Source organism: Leuciscus leuciscus, assembly GCF_965113295.1.
Source record: "Leuciscus leuciscus genome assembly, chromosome: 14".
Taxonomy (NCBI): domain Eukaryota; kingdom Metazoa; phylum Chordata; class Actinopteri; order Cypriniformes; family Leuciscidae; genus Leuciscus; species Leuciscus leuciscus.
The window spans coordinates 5,387,831-5,413,626 of NC_138738.1; the positions used below are offsets into that span (position 1 = coordinate 5,387,831).

The 25,796-nt window shown below is 36.2% G+C and overlaps 2 protein-coding genes and 1 long non-coding RNA gene across 4 annotated transcripts in view; 1 reads left to right on the top strand and 2 right to left on the bottom strand.

Moving 5' to 3' along the window:
* The window catches only part of ripor3 (RIPOR family member 3), a 39,812-nt gene extending 38,887 nt beyond the window's left edge, over positions 1-925 (bottom strand). The window contains exon 1 of the mRNA XM_082136369.1: positions 603-925. The gene's annotated coding sequence lies outside the window, so the exon portion shown is untranslated. The remainder of the gene's footprint in view (positions 1-602) is intronic.
* Positions 926-5,011: 4,086 nt separating this feature from the next.
* chd6 (chromodomain helicase DNA binding protein 6) overlaps positions 5,012-25,796 on the top strand; it is a 42,153-nt gene continuing 21,368 nt past the window's right edge. The window contains exons 1-13 of one of the 2 annotated variants that reach the window (XM_082136294.1): positions 5,012-6,334; positions 8,732-8,783; positions 16,093-16,601; positions 18,242-18,389; positions 19,548-19,697; positions 19,807-19,872; positions 20,211-20,269; positions 21,648-21,765; positions 21,989-22,075; positions 22,169-22,303; positions 22,507-22,628; positions 23,360-23,603; positions 24,189-24,365. In XM_082136294.1, the coding sequence (XP_081992420.1) occupies positions 8,757-8,783; positions 16,093-16,601; positions 18,242-18,389; positions 19,548-19,697; positions 19,807-19,872; positions 20,211-20,269; positions 21,648-21,765; positions 21,989-22,075; positions 22,169-22,303; positions 22,507-22,628; positions 23,360-23,603; positions 24,189-24,365 (1,842 nt within the window). In that variant the 5' untranslated portion in view covers positions 5,012-6,334; positions 8,732-8,756. The other variant, XM_082136293.1, reaches the window with a different exon arrangement.
* On the bottom strand, positions 18,910-19,538 carry LOC309474222. Its single transcript, XR_014197258.1, has 2 exons — positions 19,214-19,538; positions 18,910-19,076 (listed from the first exon to the last, which is right to left on the bottom strand). It is a non-coding gene; the product is annotated as an uncharacterized lncRNA (long non-coding RNA).

Here is a 25,796-nt window from a genome sequence, read left to right on the forward strand (position 1 = left end):
AACCGCTCAATTCATATGGATTAGTTTTACGATCTCTTTATGAACTTTTTGAAGCATCAAAGTGGTAGTTGAGTAGACTGTCAATGGAGCGACAGAAATCGCTCAGATTTCATCAAAAGATCTTCATTTTTGTTCCAAAGATGAACGAAAGTCTTATGGGTTAAGAACGACATGAAGGAGAGTAAATGATGATAGATTTTTTTTTTTTTTGTGAACTATCTCTTTAAGAAAGTAAACAAGGTCCATTTTAATTTCGTGTTCACTTTAAATGTGAAATCAACTGTTCAGTGATTGTTTTCAAACAGGTTTCCTGGACATTCCCATTGTCTGCCATTGGTCAGGCAAACAGATAGTTCGCCCCAAACACATGCTATTGGCTGAGCGTGTAGTAGTAAAAATGTTAGTAAATATCCAAAAATTACTCATATCAAGTTTTAAGCATTCTAATTGTTATATTACTTAAAAAAAAAAAAAAAACACTATAATTTCACATTTTCAGTGGAAAAACAACTGTTCTTTCTGTCTAAAAAGTGAAAACAAAGCAGGACGGCTCAAACCAGTATATAATTATAATAGTCTGTATTTATAATAGTTTGTCTTACCTGGTTCAGAGCTCTTCTATTCCAGAGCCGGGTTATGTCTGACAACTAGGCAAAAGCACATTTGGGCTCATCTCTGCAGCGGCGTGCATGTGTATGTGTGTGTGTGTGTGTGTGTGTGTGTGTGTGTGTGTGTGTGTGTTGCAGCAGCAGATGTCTGTTGACTCCTGATAGCGTGTGTTTCTCCAGCAGGCAGAAATGACACCAGATTCTGAGAAGCTGCTTATACAAGGCGAAAAGCAAAGCGACTGAATGCATCAAATGCGACTGTAGCTTTCTCTTACGTCCGTCATCCTGATCCTGTACTGAGCCGGTCTCACAACGCTCCCTCGTCGGCTTTAACTTTTCTCACTCTCTCTCCTTTTCTCCTCCCATTTTTGTTCATTTGAGTCTCTCTCACACACATACACACATACACACAAATTTCTCTCCTCTGTCACACCAGGCAGGAAACACATCAAAGCTGTAAATTCAGAAATCTTCCATATTTTCTTGGCTGCTCTGAACATTTGGCAGTGTGCATGAACTGAAAAACTTGGAACTGTTTCCGTGCAAACTGTACAAATCCATTAAATATCCTGTGAATGCGCTCGTGGGACGCTTGGCCAAGACCCCCAATGACTCGTCTGAATTAAACCGTACTGCTTGCCACATATTTCCAAACACAGTCTTGTGTTGAAGGAGGAATCATTCCTTTTAATGGGATCAATGGGATCTGCATTCTGAATTTAGATTTGGACGGGCAAATATAGGATGGCATAATTTTTGTGCATTCTGTCGTACAAACTAAAGTTCAAGATCATATTCTTGTAATGCTGGAACACACACATTCAAGTGAATCTGAGTGGTAGATTGTCTCATTTATATTAGGGCAAGTTGTCACACTTTACACTTCCATTTATAAGTTTGGGGTCTGTAAGATATTTTAATGTTTTTGAAAGACTTCTCTTATGCTCACAAGGCTGCATTTATATGATCAAAACATATATATATATATATATATATATATATATATATACAGTAATGATAGATATATTGTGAAATATTATAATTTTTTTAAGTAACTATTTCTATTTGAATAAACTTTAAAATGTAATTTATTCCTGTGATCAAAGCTGAATGTTCAACATCATTACTCCAGTCTTCAGTGTCACATGATCCTTCAGAAATCATTCTAATATGATGATTTGCTGCTTAAGAAACATTTCATATTATTATCAGTGTTGAAAACAGTTTAATATTAACAGCTTATTTTTGTGGGAAGTGTTTGAGTTCAAAAGAACATTATTTATTTGAAATAAAAATAAAGACATTTACTATGTTGCAAAAGATTTCAAATGTGTCCTTGCTGAACAAAAGTATTAATTTCTTTAATAAAAAAAAATTAATAAAAAAAAGGTATATATATGTTGTAATTTTATGCAGTTCTATTATTATCAACTACTATTTGATTTCTATTTCATTTCTGCTGGCCAAAAATGATTTGATATGTTTTAATTATGTTACTTTCCTATATTTGCTCTAAAAGCAATAGTTTATACATAAGTTTTAATACAGATATGTTGTGGAAGATATCTTTTGTAAAAATAAAATAAAAATAAAAAAGGTTAAAAAAAGGGTGAAATCATGCCCCGTTATGCATGTCACAATGTGTGAACTCACTATATTTTTTTTTCCTTGGACAGTAATGGTGGAAATGTTCAGTAGCTTTTTAACTAGTCAAGACCTTAAGAATTGTGTCTATATAGAATTGACCTTCCTTGAGAAATTTTCACTGGAGTATAAAGTCTGATAAATGACTCTGCTCCTCTCTACTTTCTAAAATAATGCCACATCTGCCCTCTGTTGGTTGTACATTATCACCACACTTGTGTCCGGTTCCAGCTGTTTTAAAGATGTTGAATTTAAGGTTTAGGCTTGAGAAGAACACAAAGAAAGAAATAGAGTTTGTAAGTTTGTAGTAAAGCAATGAACTTCTTCAACTCCTGCCAGAGGCACTCTGGGCTCAGAGCCAGCGAAGGAGAGGCATGGAGCTTAAGGGATTTGTTACGTGCTCCTAAACAGATGCCCTGATAATTTCCTTCATGTATGCCATCTTACCTGCGCATTCTCAACCTCTTCACCACTGTAACACAATATGCATATAAACATGAACCAAACTTCATCTGGCCCCTAAAGTATTTGGACACTTGAATTTCATTGCTTGAAATCAAGTTCCTTTTGTGCCCAGATGCTGCAGGATCTTTCCTCTGCATTCATTTTTCTTCATCATTTTTTGCTGTCATTTTTAATCAGCTGGTGTTTTAGTGGTTTTCAATAGATGTATGAAGGTAGTTCTCCTAAAGTTCACACAGGTGGAGGTGAAGGTCCTCTAAGAACATGTTCCTCCATATATGTGTTGTATTTATTTGGATCAGTACATAGTTGTATGAATAATTTGATACTTATTATAAAATGTGAAATTTGAAACTTATTATAAAATTATTTATTTTTATTTAAAAAAAATTTTTGCTTAAAGTGTCAGCTGATCTGCATATTTTGCAGGGTTATAGTTAAGTGGGACTAAAACCATTAAAAAAAAATTCTTGAAATAAAAATAAACATTGCCAAAAATAAATGACATGGGCTTCACTTTTTTTTTTTTTCAGCTATTACCAAGGCAACATTATTTATTTTCATTTAGTTTAACTTGATGTACTAAAATAACTAAAACTGAAATAAAAATTAATAAGAACTATAGACACAGTAAAAAAGCTTTATAAAAATGACAAAAGACACAACAAAATAATTAAGTTTAACTGAAATTAAAATGAAAGATAAAAACAAATTCAAAATATGAATTAAAGACTACAATAATACTGATATTTTATATCATAATGCTAAAAAAACAAGGAAAAGGACTAACAAGGAATTGTTTAATTTAATAATTATATTATTATTGCTTAATTATAAAATTAATAATAATAACGTGCATTTGAATGATTAAAATTTCAACATTTTGCTATAGACTTCAAGATTTTAAAGGGTGATGGTCAGACATGCTCAGAGGACATACAGATGGGACGTTGACTTCCTAATAGTTCTATCGTTCTTTCTTTGCTTCCATCTCTTCCAGTCAGTTTGCCATATGTGCAGCGAAGGAACAGATGGTTTGGAGATCATCTGCTGCGAGGAACCTCAATCAGTGTGAAAGTGAGACGTGTGCAGGTGAACACACACGAGGGGCACATCCCCTCACTGCAGCGCTGAATGAACACACCTTAAAAACAGACTCAACAGAGGTATTCCATGTGTTTGCCCTTAATATTATGGTTATGTGCAAAATGGCCATTTGTGTCAATGAAAGTGAGTGGTTCCATTATAGGTGTGATGTCATATATATGAAAGATGTGAGCCACGGGCCATCACTTCTGTGGCCTTGAGCAGATTTGTCCTTGACTATAATGCATGCTGTGAACTATGCATTATATACCTACAACTTCTAAAAAATAGTATGTGACATAATATGCAGTATGCATGAACATTTCAAACCATATGGCTTTGTTTTTGTCAATGAGTGGCATACCATTATCATCTTGGTTATGCATATTGTAATATATTTTGTGATTTTTTTTAAATATTTTTTATTTAGCAGTCTATAATAATATGAGTCAAGAAAGAGACTGAACGGTCATGATTGTGGGACAGTGTGCTCTGTTGCATTCTGCACTTTTCAATACAATTACTCATTTAGTGCACTTCAATATATGTTGACAAAAATAACTTGCATCCTAAACTGCATGCTTTGTAATAGTTTATTACAATATTAGTATAGTGGTTTAAGATAAGCTTAGACTTTATAGAAGAGAAAGCATCTTCCAAGCATAAAAACGTCAATTTGCATGAAAAAATTTCAAAAAATTTATAATTTATACATTAGCAGTCACTGAGAGCTGAGGGTCTCTTTAGTGTGCTCCTCATAGTCCTAGTGTCATATCAGCAGAGTTTATCTACAATGCTCTTGGCGGAGTTTTATAAATAAGGTTGTTTGGGTCAGCAGTGCACATGTAACTCAGCCCCGCAACAACACGATTACAAGCCAAAACTACAGCCAGAAACCTTTAGCGGAAGATGCCAAATTCAGCTTCTCTGTCCTTTCCCTGGGAAGTTTTGCAAGGTTACAAACAAGTTCAATATACATTCATACATGCAAATACATAAATGAAATAGTTTTATCTGGAATAACGTTATAGTGTGACAGCACTCAGTTTGTACCAGCAGGTTTAATGCTCATAAATGGCACAGAATAAACTAATATGGTCTAGACACTAATTAGCAAGAAAGGAGGTGAGACTGATAAAGTAAAAAAAATTATTGCATGCAGAAAGTGCAAACAACTATACAGAAATATTTTTTTTTATGTTTTTGAAAGAAGTCTCTTATGCTCACCAAGGCTGCATTTATTTGATCAAAAATACATTAAACAGTAATATTATGAATAATTATAATGATTTAAAATGAACTGTTCTACTTGAATATTTTTTATTCCTGTGATGACAAAGCTGAATTTTCAGCATCATTACTCCAGTCTTCAGTGTCATGATCCTTCAGAAATCATTCTAATATGATGATTTGATGAATGAAAAGTTCAAAAGAACAGCAGTTATTTGAAATGTATATTTTGTAACATTACTGCAATTTTCATCCTTGCTGAATAAAAGTATTAATTTCTTTCACAACAAACTTACTGACCCCAAACTTTTGAACAGTTGTGTATTTATATGATGGTATTTTTGTTATTCATTACAAAACAAGTACTGTGGTGGTACCAGCACTAATGTCAAGATGTGCCACGGTATTACCAGGATTTTTATACATGACATGCACCATGGTATATTTCAAAGTACCATAGTATTACCATTTGATACCATAGTCTTACCATGCACTTTACTGTACATGCATGGTACTCAAAGAAAACCCAGTAGATGTCCAGAAGACCATGGCACCATGTCCAAACAATGTTACCATGATATTACCATGGTACTTTTTGGTTAGTGCAAGACAAGTACGCCTGAATTACAGCAATGACATACACTAGACTGTTTGATGCACAACGTGAATTTCTGTCTATGTCAAACACAGCTTCGGAATCCTCAAAAGAGCTTCAGGAAACCGAACACATCACAAGGACATATGCAGCTTCACCCACACGCTTCATTATAACCCCTGCTATTCTCACATCCGGGATATGAAACATGAGCAAAGACGTGGAATGTTACATTTTTTTCCCCTCTCTCTCTCTCTTTCTCATGCGCCGTAATGATGGAGTAAAAAGCAGCATGATTGGTGGATGCAGGCGAGAAGAAAAATAAAACCCAGAACGTTGCTTTTGCACTCCGGACGCGACGCGACAAACGCGAATGAATCCAGCGCGTGCTTTCGATCACCGGTGAAGAACTGAAACGGAAAAACCTCTTGAATCACAGCAAAAACATCCACATCCACACAAGGAGCTAAAAGTACACAATGGTCGCTGGCGATGTGTGTCTCTCAGACAAGCTTGGCGCAGCGTCGCTTGAGTGACAGCTCGCTGGCCAATAGGAACATCCAGCGGCCCAGCTGCGCTTAGAACCGACCAATGGCGAACGGCAGAATACGGGCCTAAACGCAAGTTAGGCTGTTCTAGCAGGCGGCCAGCGCTAAACTTCACCAAATAATAGCTGTTTGTATTTTGGCTGCCGCAGTAGCCATTTTAGGTAAGCACATTTTTAACTTTTTTTAATTTTAACGCGTCGCGCGCAAAACTGCACGGGGTAGGTGGCGCGCGGACGCGTCAAACTCTCGCATCCCCTCATGAATGAACTGCTCTTGTGCGTTAGGATTAAAGAAATTGCTCTGAGTTTTTTTTCCCTTCCCCGACTCCCACCCCCTCTAATTTTTTATGCATTTTTCTAAACTGTCATGGCGTTTAGTGTCCTTGGAAATAAATGCGGAGAGAGGAACGTGTAGGTTTTTGCGCTAGCTGATGTCCGGAGCCGGCGTGTCCAGGTAGGTGAGGTCGCGTTTGACGGTCCCTCCGCGGAGTTTGAGTGGCTCTTCACGCGTGTAACGCCTGAAATATAGAGCACCGTTGCCGTGACATTACAGTTAGCAAGCTGGCTAGCGCCCTACAGGGGCTAATGTATATGGGACACGATGTTAGTGTTTTTATAAGAGTGTTTTATGAGGCAAGTTTGGCATCTGTTGAGGCACAAAGCATCCCATGACTGTTATCAAGTACTAGGAACAATGTAACTTCTAGCACTCATGTGGTTTACTTCAACCCCTGGTTTTTACTGCATCCCTATTGAAATTAACGTGTTATTTATTGACTTTTTTTTTTTTGTCTTTAATAATGTTGTATTACTTTAACAACTTTATGCTTTTCCTTTTTTTATACATTGAAAATGCCTTAGAGCTTCATTGACACCTGTCTTAACTCCAGGAATAGGTTAGTTTGTATCAAGGGGCCCACCTGGCTTATAATGAAACTTAATTAATGAAATTAATTGGTTTTATATATATATATATATATAATGTTATATATATTTATATCACCAATGATGTTGCGTTAGTGTCAACACTTATTCTTTACTTTTTATACAATTATAGTTCATGACAGGTAGATTGACACCTATCATACCTCAATCAGTATCTTAGTTTGTGTTTGGGGTCATTATGTGATTATTATAGATTTATGTCACTAATAATGTTGCAGTACTGTTACGTCTTTATATATTTATTTTTAATTCAATGTCAGTGCACCACAGGTAGATTGATTTGTCTTAACTGAAGGAATGGGTTAGTTAGTATCACTGAGGCCCATCTGGTTTATGGTGTATCAGAAATGTAGGAGATGTTCATATGGGTTTGTCACTGATAATGTTGCTTTAGGTAAACGCTTTTTCTTTTAAATATACTTAGTGCATCACAGGTAGATTGACAGCTGTCTTACCTCAAGCAATGGGTTAGTTAGTTTCAGGGGTCTCACCTGGTTTATGATGTAGGCCAATTATGTGATTTATTATGGAATTAAGGCGTTAATAATGTTGCATCACTTTGACAAAATGTTTTTAATTTTAATTCAATGACAATGCAGATGCGGTACATGTATATTGACACCCATCTTAACTCAAGTAATAGGTTAGTTATTATCAAGTAGCCCACCTGGTTTATAATGTAACCCTTTTGAAATGAATGTGTTCAAATGGATTTATCACTAATGATGTTGCATTAGTGTCAAAACTTTATGCTTCTCTTTCGTATGCAATTAAAATGCATGATAGGTAGACTGACACCTGTCTTACCACAAGCAATAAGTTAATTATTGTTAAGGGTCCTACCTGGGTCATGGTGAATATTTTGTGACGAAACTTAAATTTCTTTTGAGTATAATTACAGTGCATCACAGGTAGACTGACAGCTGTCTTACACCAAGCAATGGGTTAGTTAGTATCAGGGGTCCCGCCTGGTTCATGATGTAATTCTGTGATTAAAATGGATTTATGTCGCTAATAATATTGCTTGCAATTACTGTAAAAACACTGCTAAAAAAAATTAAAAAATATTCAATGACAGTGCAGGGCCTTTTAGTGAATATTTGGAACTATTTCAAATTATTTTTAATCAAACCCATTAAGAGATTGAAGTTAATTAAATAGGCTGCACAAGTGGAAAGACGTTTGTTGTTATAACCTGCTATTAATGCAAGTCATTCATTTGAACAAAACACTTTTGTTGTTATAAAGTGATGCCTTGGTCCCAGGTGGTGATAGTGATAGATTAAAGTTGACTCCTTACTTATAGTCGTACCCCCAGTACAATATATAAACCTTGAACAATACTTATAGTTAGTGTTGTTGAATAAGAATACATTTATTTATATTATATACATTAGTTTTATATCTTAGACATTATTAATGTCTACTGCAGTTGTCTTCATAATATTCACTTTTCCCACTTTATTTATTTATTGTCACAAGAATTCAACGATTGCCTTTAAATTCTGAATTTGAATCACATTCTATGCTTTAAAAAATATATATTTTAGCAGTTGTTTTTTATGCTTTGTTTTAATTTCTATATTCATGAATCCTTATGTCTCTGTATTCCAGACGCAGACACAAAGATCAAGAAAAAATGAAAATACAAAAGAAGGACAAGCAGGTCAGTGTATCACATGTGTTCCTGTCAGACACTCTGTGAGAGTTCCCTCAATCTGTCCCTCACACCGTCTCTCACACTTTCATCGTCATCAGCATCATTTTTAGTCCTTGCACTATAGCTATACTTCAGAAAGATCCTCAGTTTTATTTAGCCTACTTTTTGACTTTAATATTTGACTTTAATGGACTAACCTCATCGCACAGCATCTCAAATGTTGGTTTGGTCATTCTGAAATGCCTGACCCAAAGTCTGTTGCTTGAGTTTTTTCCCTTACTTGGTTTCTTAGGTAGGTAAACTTGCCCTAATGATAACTTTTTCGAGGGCAACACACTTGAGACTATAGGTTTACGAATAGGATTTAAGTTGCATAGTGACATTTTTTTGATAACATTGTTTCCTCCCTGAAGATTATTGAGGTTGTTTTTACATAGTCAAGGAGATTTTGGAGTTCTCCATTATGTTGCATAGCAGTATCAACTTTGTGATGTGTGCCCTACAATTCCTTAGGATAAGTAAAAAATAATCAAAGGAAGGAGAAAAATGTTGACACATAGACATAGTATGTGTATAGAGCTATACAATTGTGGATAGCATAGCTCCGATTATCTACTCATGGAAGAATTTAATGAGAAATTGTTGAATTCATAATGACATCTCTGGATTTGGATTGCTGGCAAATCTGAGCAGAGTTTGTGTTCAGTTTTCTTCTGAAAATATTTTTCTTCATTTAATCTCAACAGCCATGTTTCCTTCCAGATTTAATGCTCATTTTGGGATATTGCATAAAAAACGCTGAATAGAAACACCAAGATGCGCACAATAATGCTGTATACATTTTTATCTGATAAGAAGACGTGCATAAACAGATGGAAACACATTTACCGAATAAATCCCTCAATGCACAACAAAAAAACTCATGTGACTTTGCCTCAACAGTGAGTGTGATTGGATAACTGGACTAACCTCATCGCACAGCATCTCAAATATTTGGTTTGATCATTCTGAAATGCCTGACCCAAAGTCTGTCATCAAAATGTTTGGTATAATGACCTCCCAGAACTGTCTCACACGATTGCATACACAAACATCAGGCATCCGAATGCAAGATAACATGACGGCGTTTATTGCGTTTCATCTGTGCGCTCTGAGACGCAAGTCATTTATGATGTAGGAAAAAAGAGCCACTGGCTTCACTGATTGCAGCAACTTCCAATTTTATTACAGATATCCAATTTACCATGAAGTGAATATTTTGTTCTCTTGAACACATGGGATGGAAACGCTGCTTTATTCGCAAATGTTTTATGTTCAATTCTGAACTTTGGATGGAAACATAGCTGTTACTACCTATGAGAAACAAGATATTCATAAGTTCTTTTTGTGTTTTTTTTCTCTTTCTTGTGGACTTTTAAAACACTTTTAATCCTTTTTCACAATTAGATTTGTGGCCAGTTGCATAGCCACTATTACCCCTTTTCCACCAAGGCAGTGCTGGTGCCGGTTCGGAGCCCGTGCCAACTCGTGACCCAGTTCTTTGTGTTTCGACAGCCAAAGAACCGGTTCTCGGCCAGGAAAATTGGTTCCAAAGCGGCACCAGCTCTTTGCTGGACTAGAACCGTTCTTTTACCACGTCATGCTTACGTCGGGGGCTGGGGGCGGGGGTTATTGTCGAACTTCTTCTCGAACGTAACCTCCGTCTATAGTAAAACCTGACGAGCAGCACGAATGTGTTCTAAACGTCTTCTTCTAAACCCAATATAGGATCGCAAAGCCAGGAGAAACATTTGCAGAAAGACGATGTAGTCCAACATTGTAATTGTTATGCTTGAAGTTGGGAAAGCTAAGACGTAAGGCGTCGTTCGCTGGGCTCTCTAGTCAATGGAAAAACAAACAGGTTCGCAAGTTGAACCAACTTTGAACCAGCACCAGTTCCAAACCAGTTCTTTTTTGGTGGAAAAGGGGTATATGTTAAGACTGAGTTTTATGAACTAGTTTGACCAACACGCATTTTGCTAATAGGCAATCAGTCTTACTTCTAATTCAGATTAGACCGATCTACCTTTTTATGAAACTGACTTAAAAAAAAATTTAGGACTTGTCTTGAAGAAAAAAATTATAATTACTACATTTTAAAACTAGTTAAGACAATGTTCTTGACTGTGCCCTTTTGATTGAGAAGTTTTACTCTTTAATTCAATGTAGTTTTTTTCCAGAATTAGAATTGGAGATGTGTAAATAGACTCCAATCATAATCTAGTCTTAATTTTGATTTCTTTTGACTGATAAATTCAACCAAAATGCCTTAAGTGTGTTCTTAAATAAACAATTCTGTCGGCTCTAGGCTGTTTATGAGCATTAAAGCAGCTTTCCGTGGTATATAAAATGTGCAGATGTGTTCATATTTGCATTTTATATGGCTTTGGATGTGGCTCATTCGGTATCAGATTTTGTCATAACTATACATTTTATAATCATGGTCACAATTACATGGTTCTTCATAGCGTAAGCTTATAAAAACCTGTGGCGCATCAAATGTTTGGAAAATTTCATTGAAAACATTGGTGGTAGATTTTTCTCAAGAAGAATCAAAGAGTTTTTATAATGACAGTTAATAAGTTACCAGGCAGGAGAACGTCTGTTTGACATACCTGACCACAGCACTGCTGTTACGTGTGCTCTCAGTTGATGCTTGAGTCAGATGCTTTCTAGAAGAGTAGGTTCGGTCAGTGCAGGCCATGGTGCAATGATTGCTTTCCTATAGGCAAATGCTAAGATTTAATATCTAATTTAATATCTGTTGGCATATGCTGCAGATATGCTGTCTGCTGCACCTACATGGGATGACTTAAACTCAGCGTAAATGTTGCGCACAAAGTTGCAAAGAAGTTGACTTGAAATATATAAATTAGAAATTTTGGCAAAACAGTCACATTGGCATTTAGTTGACATTACTGCTTACATGTCTAATTAATATGCACCATCTGTGCCTGTTATATTACAGCATTAGCATATAATCCTCCTATTAATAAGTATTGGCTCTGTATACACTTGACACTCGGTTTTGGTGATCCAATCGCAAGTGATCAGTGAACACCTGCATCTCCAATACATCTCTTTTGTCTACTACACTTACTACTTCAGTGTTGTACTGCATATTAATATCAAGCGTACAGAGAATTTATTTGCACAAGCTTTTGCACAATTTTTTAAAACCTTTTTAAATTTAATAAAAAAATACAAATAACATTTTTTTTATGTAACTTTCTTGAATGCAATGGAATTGATTTGTTAAACAGAGCTAAGAACGATTATTGTCTTAGAAAGTGCAAGGAAATATGTGTGTGATGTGAGTCTGGAAATCCCCTATGTCTGATAAGTACTTCAGTTAGTTGACCATTCATCTGATACTTTCAGATGAGGACGTTGAGATGATGATGATGATAATGTTTAACTTTGTTGAAAGTTTTGCTTTTGTTTGTTAATGTTTGATTAGGAATCAATAACATTCTCTAGCAATTTCCTATGAAATCCAACTTAAGTACGTGTAAAGATGGTGTGAGGTGTAGCATTGTGTAGAAAGATTCACTTTGCCGTTTTCATGATTTGCCTTTCAAGTTGTGTTGTACATCTCGATCCAATCTGTCTTCCAGCTTGTTTTGATTTTCAGGCTAGCAACACCCAGCTTATCATGCTAATTGTCACGGAATCATTGGCTGCGCTTTGAAACGCCATGGGAAAAGAGGTCAAAGTTGAACGTTGCCGCATTATGCTTGGGAGTTCAATGCATTGGAGCGTGAAATCAGTATTTAAATATATCTTAATATGTATTTATCTCTGTGGTAAATTTTCATTAGTCGAGATTTAATTGAAAATTTGCTTGTGCACTAAAATAATCCACAATACAGTACTTTAAACATTTTGATCAATTGCCTTTTATCATGGATCAGGCATGACTGTGTATTCCAGTGTGCCTGTCTGTTTCCACAGACCATAGTACCATAGTAATTAGCACAAAGAATCAGTTGTGACATTTATGAGTTGTGAATAAATCCTAGTCAGCGTTGTGATCATGTATCAGTTTGGCAGAACATAAATCAATGTCAGCATCACTCAAAATTCTTCTGTCTCTCGTACTCCCCCTTGATAACTATTGCTGTGTCAGTAAATACATATCATTGTTATACTTTGTAGTATATCTTTCCTGGTTTCAAGAAAAGTTCAGCGTTTTGCACCTTTATGTGGAAAACCACCTGAGGACACTTCTGTGGAGCTGTCGGATTGTCAGGCGGATCTGGGAGGCTTTTGGTCTACTGTCAGGCGCAGAGGATCCAGACTCAGCGCTGGGATCTCTTGAAGTGAAGAGTGGATGTGTGTACTAGTCAGTATAGCAACCTCTCTGTCACTTTGTCAGTTGTATGTGTAGTGTTCAATGGGATTCATGTGTTGTGTTTGCTTTGAAACTGTGACCACCTGAATTTCACTGCATTTACGATAGAAGGACATCGGGGACACCAGCGGATTAAAAAGAATAAGAGATTAAAAGGTAAAAAAGGCCAAAGAAACATTTTCACACTGGGAGACTTATCAGTAAAGTTCATGACTCTGAGTGCCTTTACATGCACATTCTTAACCTGATTATGCTAATAAGCCGACAGTGCACGTGATCATGTAAACGCGTTGACCCGTTTTCCTTTATCGAAGGCCATAAACTGCTTAAGCATAAACTGATCAGTCACATCTAGATTTCGCCCAGCATGGAAACGCATTAACCTGCTTTCTGTTGGCTTATTGAAGTGCTCATATGTGACATGAACGCGTCCTCACTTTGGCTTTAAGCACATCCAGACAGAGCGAGCATTTTGCAGGAAGGGAGGAAGAAATATATCGCAAACTCATTCTTTCTTCATCACACCCTTTTCTTGATATCTCGTGCAGCAGCAGAAGTGGTATAATCAAAATGCTGCATCTGTAACTGCATGAGAGGATAATATATGAGCCGTAAGTTTCCCTCTGACATGTTGCAATACTCTTCCTCGGTTCTTAATGCTTTATTTAACATCACATCCGACAAAAGAAATGAAATGCTCTCGAGTCAGATACGCAAATTATTGCGTTTTGACATTACTACCGGGAAGAAACCTGATTTATTAATAAAGTCTTGTAAAAGCGGTTTACTTGCGTTGTCGGGTTATTGGTTTGCATGTAAACCACACAACAGGTTATTACAATGAGCTGATTTTTGTGAGTTATCAGTGTACAGGTGTGCGTGTGTAAATGTGCTCGCTGTCATACAAATGATCTGATCTACATTTTGATTTGAATTTTGGTGGTGTCAAATCAAAGTAGCCCAATTTAGTTGTATTATTTCCTCACTGCGAGATGAGTGATTCGAAAGGCACTTCCGAACCTGAGAGCTTCATTATCAGGTCTTCCTGAAGAACCAGCAGGGATTCCCAGTGATTTGGTTATTTGATTTTGACCAATTTGAAATCATTGCAGGTTTATAAAAAGCGATTAACAAATCAAAGGAGGCTTTACAACTACAAATAAACATTTTGCCTATATATATTAATTTATTTACAAAAGTAAGAAACTATTTTATACATATACACTACCAATCAAAGTTTGTGTTCAGTAAGATTATTTATTTAATTTTTTAAAGAAATGTATTATTTTTTTTCAGCAGAAGATCAAATGTTTCCTTGAGACCCATGCCTTCTCTTCTTCTCTGTCTGTTTTTAACACAAGAACATATCGTCTTTCCATTCATTCCAAGTGTGCGGTTTTATTCGGCTTTTGTCTGAATCCATGAGCAAAACAATATGGACTTTATTTAAGGGAGGTTTACAGATGTATAGAGCAGTTGAATTTGACAATGAATGAATTCTTTCATGATTTTGCTTTTTGTTATTGCAGTTATCTTGACTGCTATCGTGCATTTGGTGGAGAGGTGATTGCATGTTAGTAGGAGCGATTGTGTGTGCATGTTTTATAAAGCACATTTGAGCAAGGTGTGTTCAGGTTTGGATCTGGCATTGACTGAACTGCAGCTGTCGCGTTTGGGAGTTGGGAGTTGGTATTGATTCATAGGGAATTTGATTGCAACGTGTGTATGTGTGTGCGCTTGCGGTTGGCAGATTTGCCTGGCAAGCATGCATACTGCAGCACGTCACGGGAATAGTCTGCAGTGTTTGCTTCCGTGCATTAGCTTTGCGTGCATATGTGTGTGATTGCATAGAGAGAGCATAAAAAAAAAAGGTCAATGTAAGGGCAAAAGTGAAGAGCAGTTCAGTTGCAGGTTGCCGTTTACACTTCATGTTGTCTGTACAGTGCAGTTAAGTACAAAAGTAATGTTTTTTCACCAATGTAGATTTTGGCAATATTACCTTCAGGAACAATGAGGTAGATGCTTTTTAGACCCCAGAAAGGAAAGGGTTACCACGGAGACTGCGTGTTTACGTTCCCGCTTCCCACAGTTTGGTCCCGAGCCTGTTGCCATGACGACGGCCCTGATTCCAGCCCGCTTGCTTAGGAAAGCATGTGATTCATTGACATTATCCCCATACCTGCCTGCAGTCGCATGCCCTGTCGGGGAGTGTGTGTGTGTGTGTGTGTGTGTGTGTGTGTGTGTGTGTATGCCTGCACATGCGCGCTGTTCCACGTGTTCACTGCAACACTAAGGCGTAGTTAAAAATAAACGTGCTTCGCGGAATAAGAGATATGGGGCTAAATGTGAACCAGAAACACAAAGCTCACAGATGGCAGTGAATTCTGTTTAATTCATAAATGTTTTTTCCTGTAGAAGACGTAGAAGAACAGTTTTAATTTAATCTGCCCTATAATGTGTAATTGGGCATCTCATGACTGCACTACGATTTCTTTACGATAGAGCACATATGTAAATAGGAGTGAATATGGATTGAATACATCATAAAGCTCATTCACTTTGTGCCATAAAATAACCTGTAATACATGCATTACCCTGCAGATAAAAACAGCTTTTAAAACTTGAGTGCTCTTTAAAAGAGCTGTGATTGGATTAAAAAGTGAACCAAGTGAAAAAAAACCCAGTTCATTTTGCATTCACACTGTCTATGGTCCATGGACCCTGATCACTTTTTTAGTTTGTTTTAGTTCAGTGTATATATAATGTATAATAAACCAGCATGAAATTTCCCAAAACATATGTTCTATTGATAACTAGCAGATGGTTTGACTGGACAGGACAGTCTTTGATGTCTCTGTTTCAAACACCACAAATAGTGTTTAATTAGAGGAGCGAATTCTAATCTGTTTTCTGTTTTCCCAGATGTCTGCCACCCATGTACTAAAGCACACTCCATCCGCTGCTGCCTCGAATGCCTCTGACCAAAACGCACAAACTACATTTCCCATCGGCCACTTGGGCAAAGAACAGTTACGGATTATCGGAGGGCCGCCCAATCATTGCATGACTCACACAAAGGCTGGGTCTGCGGCCAGCAGTCACAGTCTCCGCCCTTCATCAATCAACAGTGAGGAGGATGATGGAGGGGGCGGGACCAGGGTGAAGAAGAAACGAAGGAAAAAAGACAAGACTGAGTCAGAGTGGAACAAAGATGGAGAGAGCAACGCTAAACCAAAGAGAAGGGTGCAAAAGGAAGGGAAGGAGATTCTTCCGAGAAAGTCAAAGGCGGTGAAGGAGCAAAAGGATCATAAGAGGGAGGCGAAAGGTCAAAAGGAGGTCAAAAAGGTCAAGAAAGGTCAAGATGTGAAAGTGAAACCACAGCCCAAGAACACTGCAACACATCCGCCCTCCAAAAGAGGGAGGAAGCCAAAGTGAGTTGGTTAAAAGATAACAGAATTGTCATTTTTGGGTAAATATACATAAACAAGTATGATTTTTTTTTTTTAAAGGAACACTCCACCGTTTTTTGAAATAGGGCTTATTCACCTTCTTTCCTACATTTAGATAGGTGGGCAAATGCAAGTTTATGCAAATGCATCTGCCTAGGAAATCGCCTAGTGTTAATCTGCATCACTATTTGTACTTGTTGTGAATACGCAGGCCACAAGAAGTAATTAGGTGGGTTTTAAAAAAAATGTATATCACTTTTACTCAGGGCATGCTAGCTGGCAACAAAGGATTCCATTCATTGTGCTAAGCTAAGCTAGCGCCGACCCTGTCAAACTAAAACAATGCATGCACTGAGACAAAAATGCATTTGCCCACCTATCTAAATGTAGGAAAGAAAGTGAATAAGCCCTATTTCAAAAAACGGTGGAGTGTTCCTTTAAGTGTTTTTTAAAAGTCTCTTATTTCTTATTATCAATGTTAAAAACAGTTGTGCTGCTTAATATTTTTGTGGAAACTGTGATACAATTTGATCAATATAGTTTAAAAGAACAGCATTTATTTATTTTATTTATTAGAAAGCTTTTTTAACATTATAATGTAATTATCTTTACTGAATAATTTCGTTCTAAAACAAAAACAAAAAAACGTACTTACCCCAGACTTGTGAATGGTATTGTACATGACATGAAATGGAGATGTTTTCAGTGCTACAAACAGTAATATTCAGTCAGTATTATTTGTCTTACACTGGAGTTCTATATGAGCTTTATAACAAGACCATAATGGCAGGTATATTATATTCAACACACTTGGTGCCTAGTTTACTAAGAGACGTCTTAATTGAAGGCACCAAAAACTAGTTTTATGTCAGTAAATAATTTTTAGTTTAGATTAACAAGTCGACTGACAAAACCGTCTCATTTCTGTAAATTGCATCTTTTATATGTGACACAGTTTTGCATTTAACATCTCAGTGCTGTTCTTGCTACGCTCAATCATAGACCTTTTCATATCTTGATTAGGTGAAATGTGATACAGGGATTGTGAGCGTTACAAGGTGAATGTGGGTGCTTATGGGTTTCCAATTTGAAACCAAGGTCAAAATATGAAACCTGCAACCATGTGAAGGGCTATTTGAACTTTTGGTTATTTTATAGTGTATTTGGAGAAATAAAGGTGCAGTTTTATGCATGCATTCATAAGGTATTCAAATATGTAATTTGCCTCAGGGTTGCAAATAAACAATAAATACCACAATTATGGCTCTTAAAAATGACCCTCCATGAACTTGTAAAGTTTATGCCAATCGTCTTTTATGGGATACATTCCCTTATTTAACTTCCTTATCCACTTTGTGCTTCCCTTTCAACACTCTCCAACAGTAAAGTAGTGACATGATTTTATTCAAGTGCTTGTGCTCCAGCAAAACTCTTGTGTTGCTTGCGTAAGTTGTCCACTTATAACCCAGGAAGCGTCTGCACAGCACATGTTGGTGTTTTGTACCATAATATGGCCTGATATCTGTCAAAGAAGCCCTTGGTGGTTTGCTATACGATTTGTCAACCTGTGCAAAACTGTGCCAGTAAGATGGATTTTAAGAGCATGTGTTGCTGTTATGCAGAGAGCAGGGTGCCATGCCTCCGGAGAAGAAGAAGAAGGGAAAGAGGAAAAGTGATGCTGTACTTGAGATGGTGGAGAGTGATGACACAGCCTCTCTCAGCACGCTCGCCACCGGCGGTGAGGAAAGCACCGACCCTATGGATAACACTGTGAGTTCTCCTGAACCGATCTTCATAAGGCCTCCGGGCTTCAAATTCCATCATTCCATCATTTTTTAAATAAATAAAAACTACAAAAGAAAGAAAACATGGTTAGAGTGACTATTTAAATGCACATTTTTGAATAAGAGTTTTGATTTTTTTTTTTAACCATTTAAATGAGAGCAATTTTAAATTAGAAGTCAGGTTGGATAAATGTTAAAGTACACAGTATTTTAAAGAGTTTTTCCAGAAAATGTGAACATTAACCCTTTAGAACCTGTAGCTAAAATAGGTGTTTTTCACATAATTAGATTTTTTTCTTTTACTGTAAAATTCTAAAACAGTGTGCTATCTTCATGTGCAAGGTGTCATCTTTTTCAGAAAAAGATAAGCTTTCAACAAATTAAAGTTATTGACCATTATTGTATGTGGTGAGTTTGTAAATAGAATTTAAATAGAAAAAAAATAAAAAACTAGAATAAATGTACTGATTTTTATTTAGAAAAAAAAACAGAAAAAATCATGAACGAAAGAAACTAACACTTTAAAGTTGAAAAATGAACTATAATACATATATACAAGTCTTTTTTGTGACATTGGGTTGCACAGTTTTCATTTAGGACACTTTTTTTTATACACACACACATACAAATGCACGCATTCATAGGCACGCACACATACACATGCATCTACATGCTTAGATATGTGAAAGAGTAACGGCCATCCGCCTCCCAAATTTCATTAAAAATCATCCCAATCCCCTCTTCTGCTGTCTAACACTTCTTTCGCCATGCATTTGTTTGTTTCTTTTATTATTTTATGCAATCCAAAACACTCTAACTTGCCGCGCGTCGTATCTCTCTGTTCAAATCCTTCCATCCCGCGCTGCTGTCATTTGCAGACGGAAAACATTACCGTAATAAGCCGTATATTGGCGAAAAGCGCATGATGTCTACTTTCAGGAACTATTTGAATTATTTTTATAGTGCAAACGGTTGAAGAGTTACAGTGACATGAATACAGCTTGGTTGGCTGTGTCGTTGACGACACATCCGGTTTTAAAGGGTTAAATGTGTTATGAGTGATCTAGTGTGATTTGAAATCATTTACTGATCACGTAACGTCGTACCAGTAATCTTTCCTCTTTTTCTTTTCTTCTCTGTGCAGAAGAGGAGATCAGGGCGTCAAGTGAAGCGGCGGAAGTACAACGAAGATCTTGATTTCAAGGTCGTGGATGATGACGGGGAGACCATTGCTGTGTTGGGCACGGGCCGAATTGCTGCCATGTCTTCCTCTACCCTCGCTTGGCAGGCTGAGGTAACTGTGGCAACATCTGCCATTATGCCACTCAACACACCTGCCCTACTTCTGGAGGGGCAGAGCAAACACACACTGAAATAATCACTCCCGCCTTCTTTCTTCCCAGGAACCCCCTGAAGATGAGGCTAATATTATTGAGAAAATACTCTCTGTGCGAACGGTCAAGAAAGAGGTAAAGCGATAAGATTACATGTTATAAAGACTTGATTAACAATTTGCCACAGTTTGTCTAGTTATATAAAGCAGCAATATTTCTTATTTGGCCATGAAGTTAACTTTAAAGTGTGTATTCAATTTGTTCAATGAGTGATTCTTAAACCTTTATATTTTTTCCACCACCACCTTGAACATTTGATTAAATTCGTGATTTACACCACTGTGCTAAAAGAACAAAGTACTGAATACACCTAAATGCATTACTGCAGCATATACTATTCATTACAGTGGGGTGCAAATAACATCTGCCCTAAAAAGAATATTCTCAGTGTTTGATCTATGGTTTTCATTTAGACATCCCCTGATGAAGCACCAGAAGAGATGGAGGAGTTTTACGTCAAGTACAGAAATTTGTAAGTGTACTCATGCGCATCAAACTGCTGTTACCTTTTTGTGCTCTCAAACTCTAGAACACTCAGCTTGTCAAATGCATAACTCACCTTTATTGTGTAATTCATTACTTCAAATCATTTATGCATTAAATTGTGTAGAGTAGTAATACACTCTGCCTCATGAAATTATTTGCTGAATCAACAATGGGGTGGATCTTTTTCTGGTGTAGTTTTGGAAATTACAGTACTAGTTATTGGGTCAAGTTTAACCTCAAAAAACTTTTTTTTTTGCTTAAAGACAGATGGCTATTAGGATTTTCATGATGAGCACAGTTCCCCAAAAAATCTTACAGAAATGACTGTATATTTACATTTTATATTTTATTGTTGAATTTACTGTAATGTATAAATAATGTACAATTTATATAATATATCGTTTTTATTTTTGCATTACACACTGTAAAAATGAATACGTTAAATCTACTCAATAAAATTGTGGCAACAGATTACAAGCAATATTATTAATTAAATTGAACAAATTAGAATTGAGTAATAATTAATCTAATTAATTCCTTAAAAGGTAACCATTTAAAATGACAAAAAATAAATAAATCTGAATAATAGACAGACGTCAAAGATGAATTAAGAAGTTTATTTTTTATTGCCAACATTGAAGACACCTGATGTTAACAAGCACAATCACTGAAGGAGAAAACCGTCATTTTACGTCACCATTATGGTGATCAGTGTTTGATTTAGTTGGGCTCTTGACCCTTAAGTCATTAACTTTAGATTTTGTTTGGCTGCTGTACCTGAGTTATAACAGCCAGATAAACAAAGACAAAAGGTAATCTGATAGTATTGGTTGTGTTTTAACATAATCATTATTTCACAATCATTTGACCTGAATCATTGAACTCATATAGAGCACAATTTCTGAATTAGGTTTACTTTATTAATTATAGCAGCACTATCATTGTACATCATAATAATTCTAACTTTTACAATGTAATCCAAAGCAATTCTTATAAGTTTCTCATACAAAAAAACAAAACACATTTTGTTTAGTTTTTAGTATTGATATAAAACAGTGGTTATGTGCTTAATTTTCATGTCAGAAATACCTCAATACAGAAATGTTGTTAATATATACAAACGTTGTTAATGTAAAAAAGCTTCATTTTCTTTTTGCAGAATATAATTTTTTATTTCTGTCTTTTGATTTTGAGTTTAAATGTGACTTAGAAGTTTTGTGTGATACACACAAATATGGATGGAGAAACGCTACAAGGACATATTTTGTGAACAATGCTATTTTAAATGAAATGCATGCATGATAAATGCATTCAGTGTTGTTTACAGCACATTGTCAGCAATGAAAGCTTTTTCTCATTGCCAGCTCCTATCTGCACTGTAAATGGGCGACCTTGGAGGAACTGGAAAAGGACCCACGCATTCAACAAAAAATCAAGCGCTTCAGAAACAAGCAGGCACAAATGAAGCACATTTTCACGGAGGTGTGTCTGCCATAACATGCTGCTGTTTGTTTGTTGCTCATTTAAAGTTAAAACCTGGAAATGCATCAAAAATAATTATGACGTAAAAGCTGAAATCCATGCGGAACATTTTGTTGCAAGTACTTCACCTTTAAATCTGTGGCTTTGTTATAGACCACTTTCTTGTCTACATGTGTATTATTATGCCTAAATATGCTTGAGATGATGTTGTGTTTCTCCTCAGCCGGATGAAGACCTTTTTAATCCAGATTATATTGAGGTTGATCGGGTTTTAGAGATCGCTATCACCACTGATACAGAAACAGGAGAGGTGAGGCACTCTTCAGATGAACACCTGAAAACAAACCTGTGATTGTAGTGCCAGTCTTTTGAGGTTTGGTTTTGTTTGCATGCATGAAAATAGGAAGTTACCCACTACCTGGTGAAATGGTGCTCATTGTCATATGAGGAGAGTACTTGGGAGCTTCAGGAAGATGTTGACCCTGTGAAAATCCGAGAGTTTGAAGACCTCAAGAAAATTCCAGAAATTAAACTCATGGTAAGCACTCAAATGCAAATGAATGGGAATTGTTTTTTCCTTACGAGATAAGATTTATTGGATGTTTCCAGTGCGTTTGTTTACATTATGATCACATGGTTCAGCTCTATGTTTGATTTGTATTATCCAAAACATGTTTTTTATTCTTTATAGTATGTATTTTGAAGGAAGTGGCACTTCTCTTGTCTTTTGTAATAATACAGGAAAGGCCTCTGCCAGAACAGTGGCAAAAACTGGAGAAGTCCAAAGAATACAGGAATGGGAACCAGCTCAGAGAATACCAATTAGAGGGAATGAACTGGCTTCTTTTCAACTGGTACAACAGGTGAAAGAGACTTTTAGTATCAGCTCTTGTAGGGTCTACACACAATTCTGATCCTAGTTTAAGGTATAAAGAACTATTTAAGTATTAAACTAAGGCCAAGCATAATGACAGAAATATAATGCTTGTTTTAAGTCTCAATTTGATTTGTAAAATAATAAAAACTAGGATAAATCAAATCAATACTAATTAAACTGTTTTTTATCAATTCGTCTCATATGTATAATTTGCTGAAATTCGGACTTTCAACTTCGTCAATTTATTTTAAAAAATGATAAAAAATGCAAAAAAATAGCATTATATAGGTTTCAAAATCCAATTTTTGTGTTATGATGTATAAAATATATACATATATGATGTATAATATTATATATGATGTATAATATGATATATAATGATATTGTCTAATACAATGCAATGTCTTTATCTTTTATCTGAAGACTTTTCTCAGCAAATATCATATTATAATTGACAAATGTAATTAATTTGGATAATTTATCAGCACATAATGTAATACTTTTTTTATTTTTTTATTGATTGACAACCCTAGCTGTAAGCAAATACTTTATTATTATTTTTTTAACCTAACCTTTACCTAATAAAAATTCTAGTAAACATGATAAAATAATTTCAGACAGCAGAAAGATGCTCATGCGACCGATTCCAAATCCTGTTCCTCATAACTGCAATCTGACGTGATTAATGAACACCTGACCATGTTTCTCCTGATGTAGGAAAAACTGTATTCTGGCTGATGAGATGGGGCTGGGGAAGACCATCCAGTCCATCACGTTCCTCTTTGAGATTTTCTTCATGGGTCTGAGAGGACCCTTCCTCATCATCGCCCCGCTCTCCACCATCACCAACTGGGAGAGGGAATTCCGCACATGGACTGAAATGAACGTCATTGTCTATCACGGCAGCCAGATCAGTCGGCAGATGATCCTGCAGTATGAGACGTACTACCGAGATGAACAGGTGGGTCAAACAGAGTGACAGAACATTTCTGTTTCAAATCAACGTGGTTCTTTTCTATTTATCAAAAAATCCTGAAAAAATTTATCATGGTTTCTTGAGACAGGAAATCAGCATATTAGATTGATTTCTGTAGGATCATGAAAATGACTCTTAAGGTGAATTTTATTGAATTTTTTTTCTTAAACATCTTATTTATTTTTTATTGTGTGAATAACTAAACCTGGCTCTTTCCATGAACATAGCCATAGAAGCCGGAATGGCTTTAAAAAAAATGAATCATGTGACACTATGCTGATGCTGAAAATTCAGCTTTGCATTACAGGAATAAATTACATTTAAAATTGATTGAATTTTTTTAAATAGTTTTGCATTGGAATAATATTTCACAATATTCTTTTTTTTTTTTTTTTTTTACTGTATTTTTGATCCGTTAAATGCAGCCTTGCTGAGCATAAGGGACTTTCAAAAACATTAATATTAGGGTTCATGACACAGATCAGTAAGATTTTTTTTTTTAATGTCTGACCTCACTTTACACCTTTTTTTTTCTTCTTCTTTTTTTCTTTCTTTCTCTTGCTCCTTCAGGGAAACATCATGACTGGTCAGTTTAAGTTTCATGGCGTGATCACTACATTTGAAATGATTATGGCTGACTGTCCGGAGCTGAAGAAGATTAACTGGCGCTGTGTGGTGATTGACGAGGCCCATCGCCTAAAAAACCGCAACTGTAAACTGCTGGAGGGACTCAAACTCATGAACCTGGTCAGTTTAATATGCTTGTTTTTATTTATTTGTTTTCTCATTTGTGGACCAGGAACCTGAAGCAGACATTTTTGTCATAGGGTTCAGGTTTAAATGCAGAAAAGGGGAAGTAAAGCCATCTGCAATCTAAACTACTGTGCTATCTCTCTTGCACACATCTCATTTAGCTGCCGAGTTCTGCTTCACTGCATTTACATACGCACATCCTCTCTGGACACAGAATGAGTAATCTCATCTCACTCGCTTTACATATCACTGCAGCGATGGCCACTGTGTGCAAACTACATTTGATGCAGTGCTGGTTTTTCCCCTCACTGCTGATTAGGTGTTCACAGATGCATTTTGATGTACAGTGACCTTGTTACGACCCGGCTCAAAGTCATAACATAAAGAGGGCAATTCACAAGATGGGTTTCAATAGAGAAAATATAGGTTTATTTAAAGTTAAACAAATAATGTCCAGGGTCAAAACATAAGGTAATAATAGTAAATATCAATACAAGCTCAAATCAATAAACTGTTGGAAATGCGGTTTGTAGAGTCGTGGAAATCATATGGGAACACAAAAACTCAAGAACCCACGCTTCAAACAAAGACACAAAACAAAAATGAGAGAGAACTAGACAAAATCCAGGAGCTCCTTAAAGGGTTACTCCACTTTTTTTTGGAAATATGCTCATTTTACAACTCCCCCAGAGTTAAACAGCCACTTTTAGCATAGCTTAGCATAGATCATTGAATCGGACAGGACCATTAGCATCTCTCTCAAAAAAATTACCAAAGAGTTTCGATATTTTTCCTATTTAAAACTTTACTCTTCTGTAGTCACATCGTGTACTAAGACCGACGGAAAATGTAAAGTTGTGATTTTCTAGGCTGATATGGCTAGGAACTATACTCTCATTCCTGTGTAATAGTCAAGAAACTTTGCTGCCGTACCATGAGTCCAGCAGGCGTAATGATATGATATGATATCGAAACTGTTTGGTCATTTTTTTGAGAGAGATGCTAATGGTCCTGTCCGATTCAATGATCTATGCTAAGCTATGCTAAAAGTGGTACCGCCAGACCCGGAGTTCGGCTGAATGGATTCGAAAACGGTAAGACTCAACTGTTTAACTCTGGGGGAGTTGTAAAATGAGCCTATTTCCAAAAAAAGTGGAGTATCCCTTTAAATAGGTTGCCACAGGTGCAGCTGGTTTTCATTAGGGCAATCCCGCCCACCAAGGAGGAGTCGGTCCTAGAATTCTCACAAAAAAAAAATTAAGTTAAAAAACAGGGGAAGGGCTGTAACAGGCCCCAAAAAGTATTTGGACACATAAGGCACATGATGCAATCAGCATATTAGAAAATTCTAGTAAACATATATTTAAAATGACAACCAGAAAGTGTCTAAATTGTGTATTTGTGCTATATTTAAAATGTGTAAAT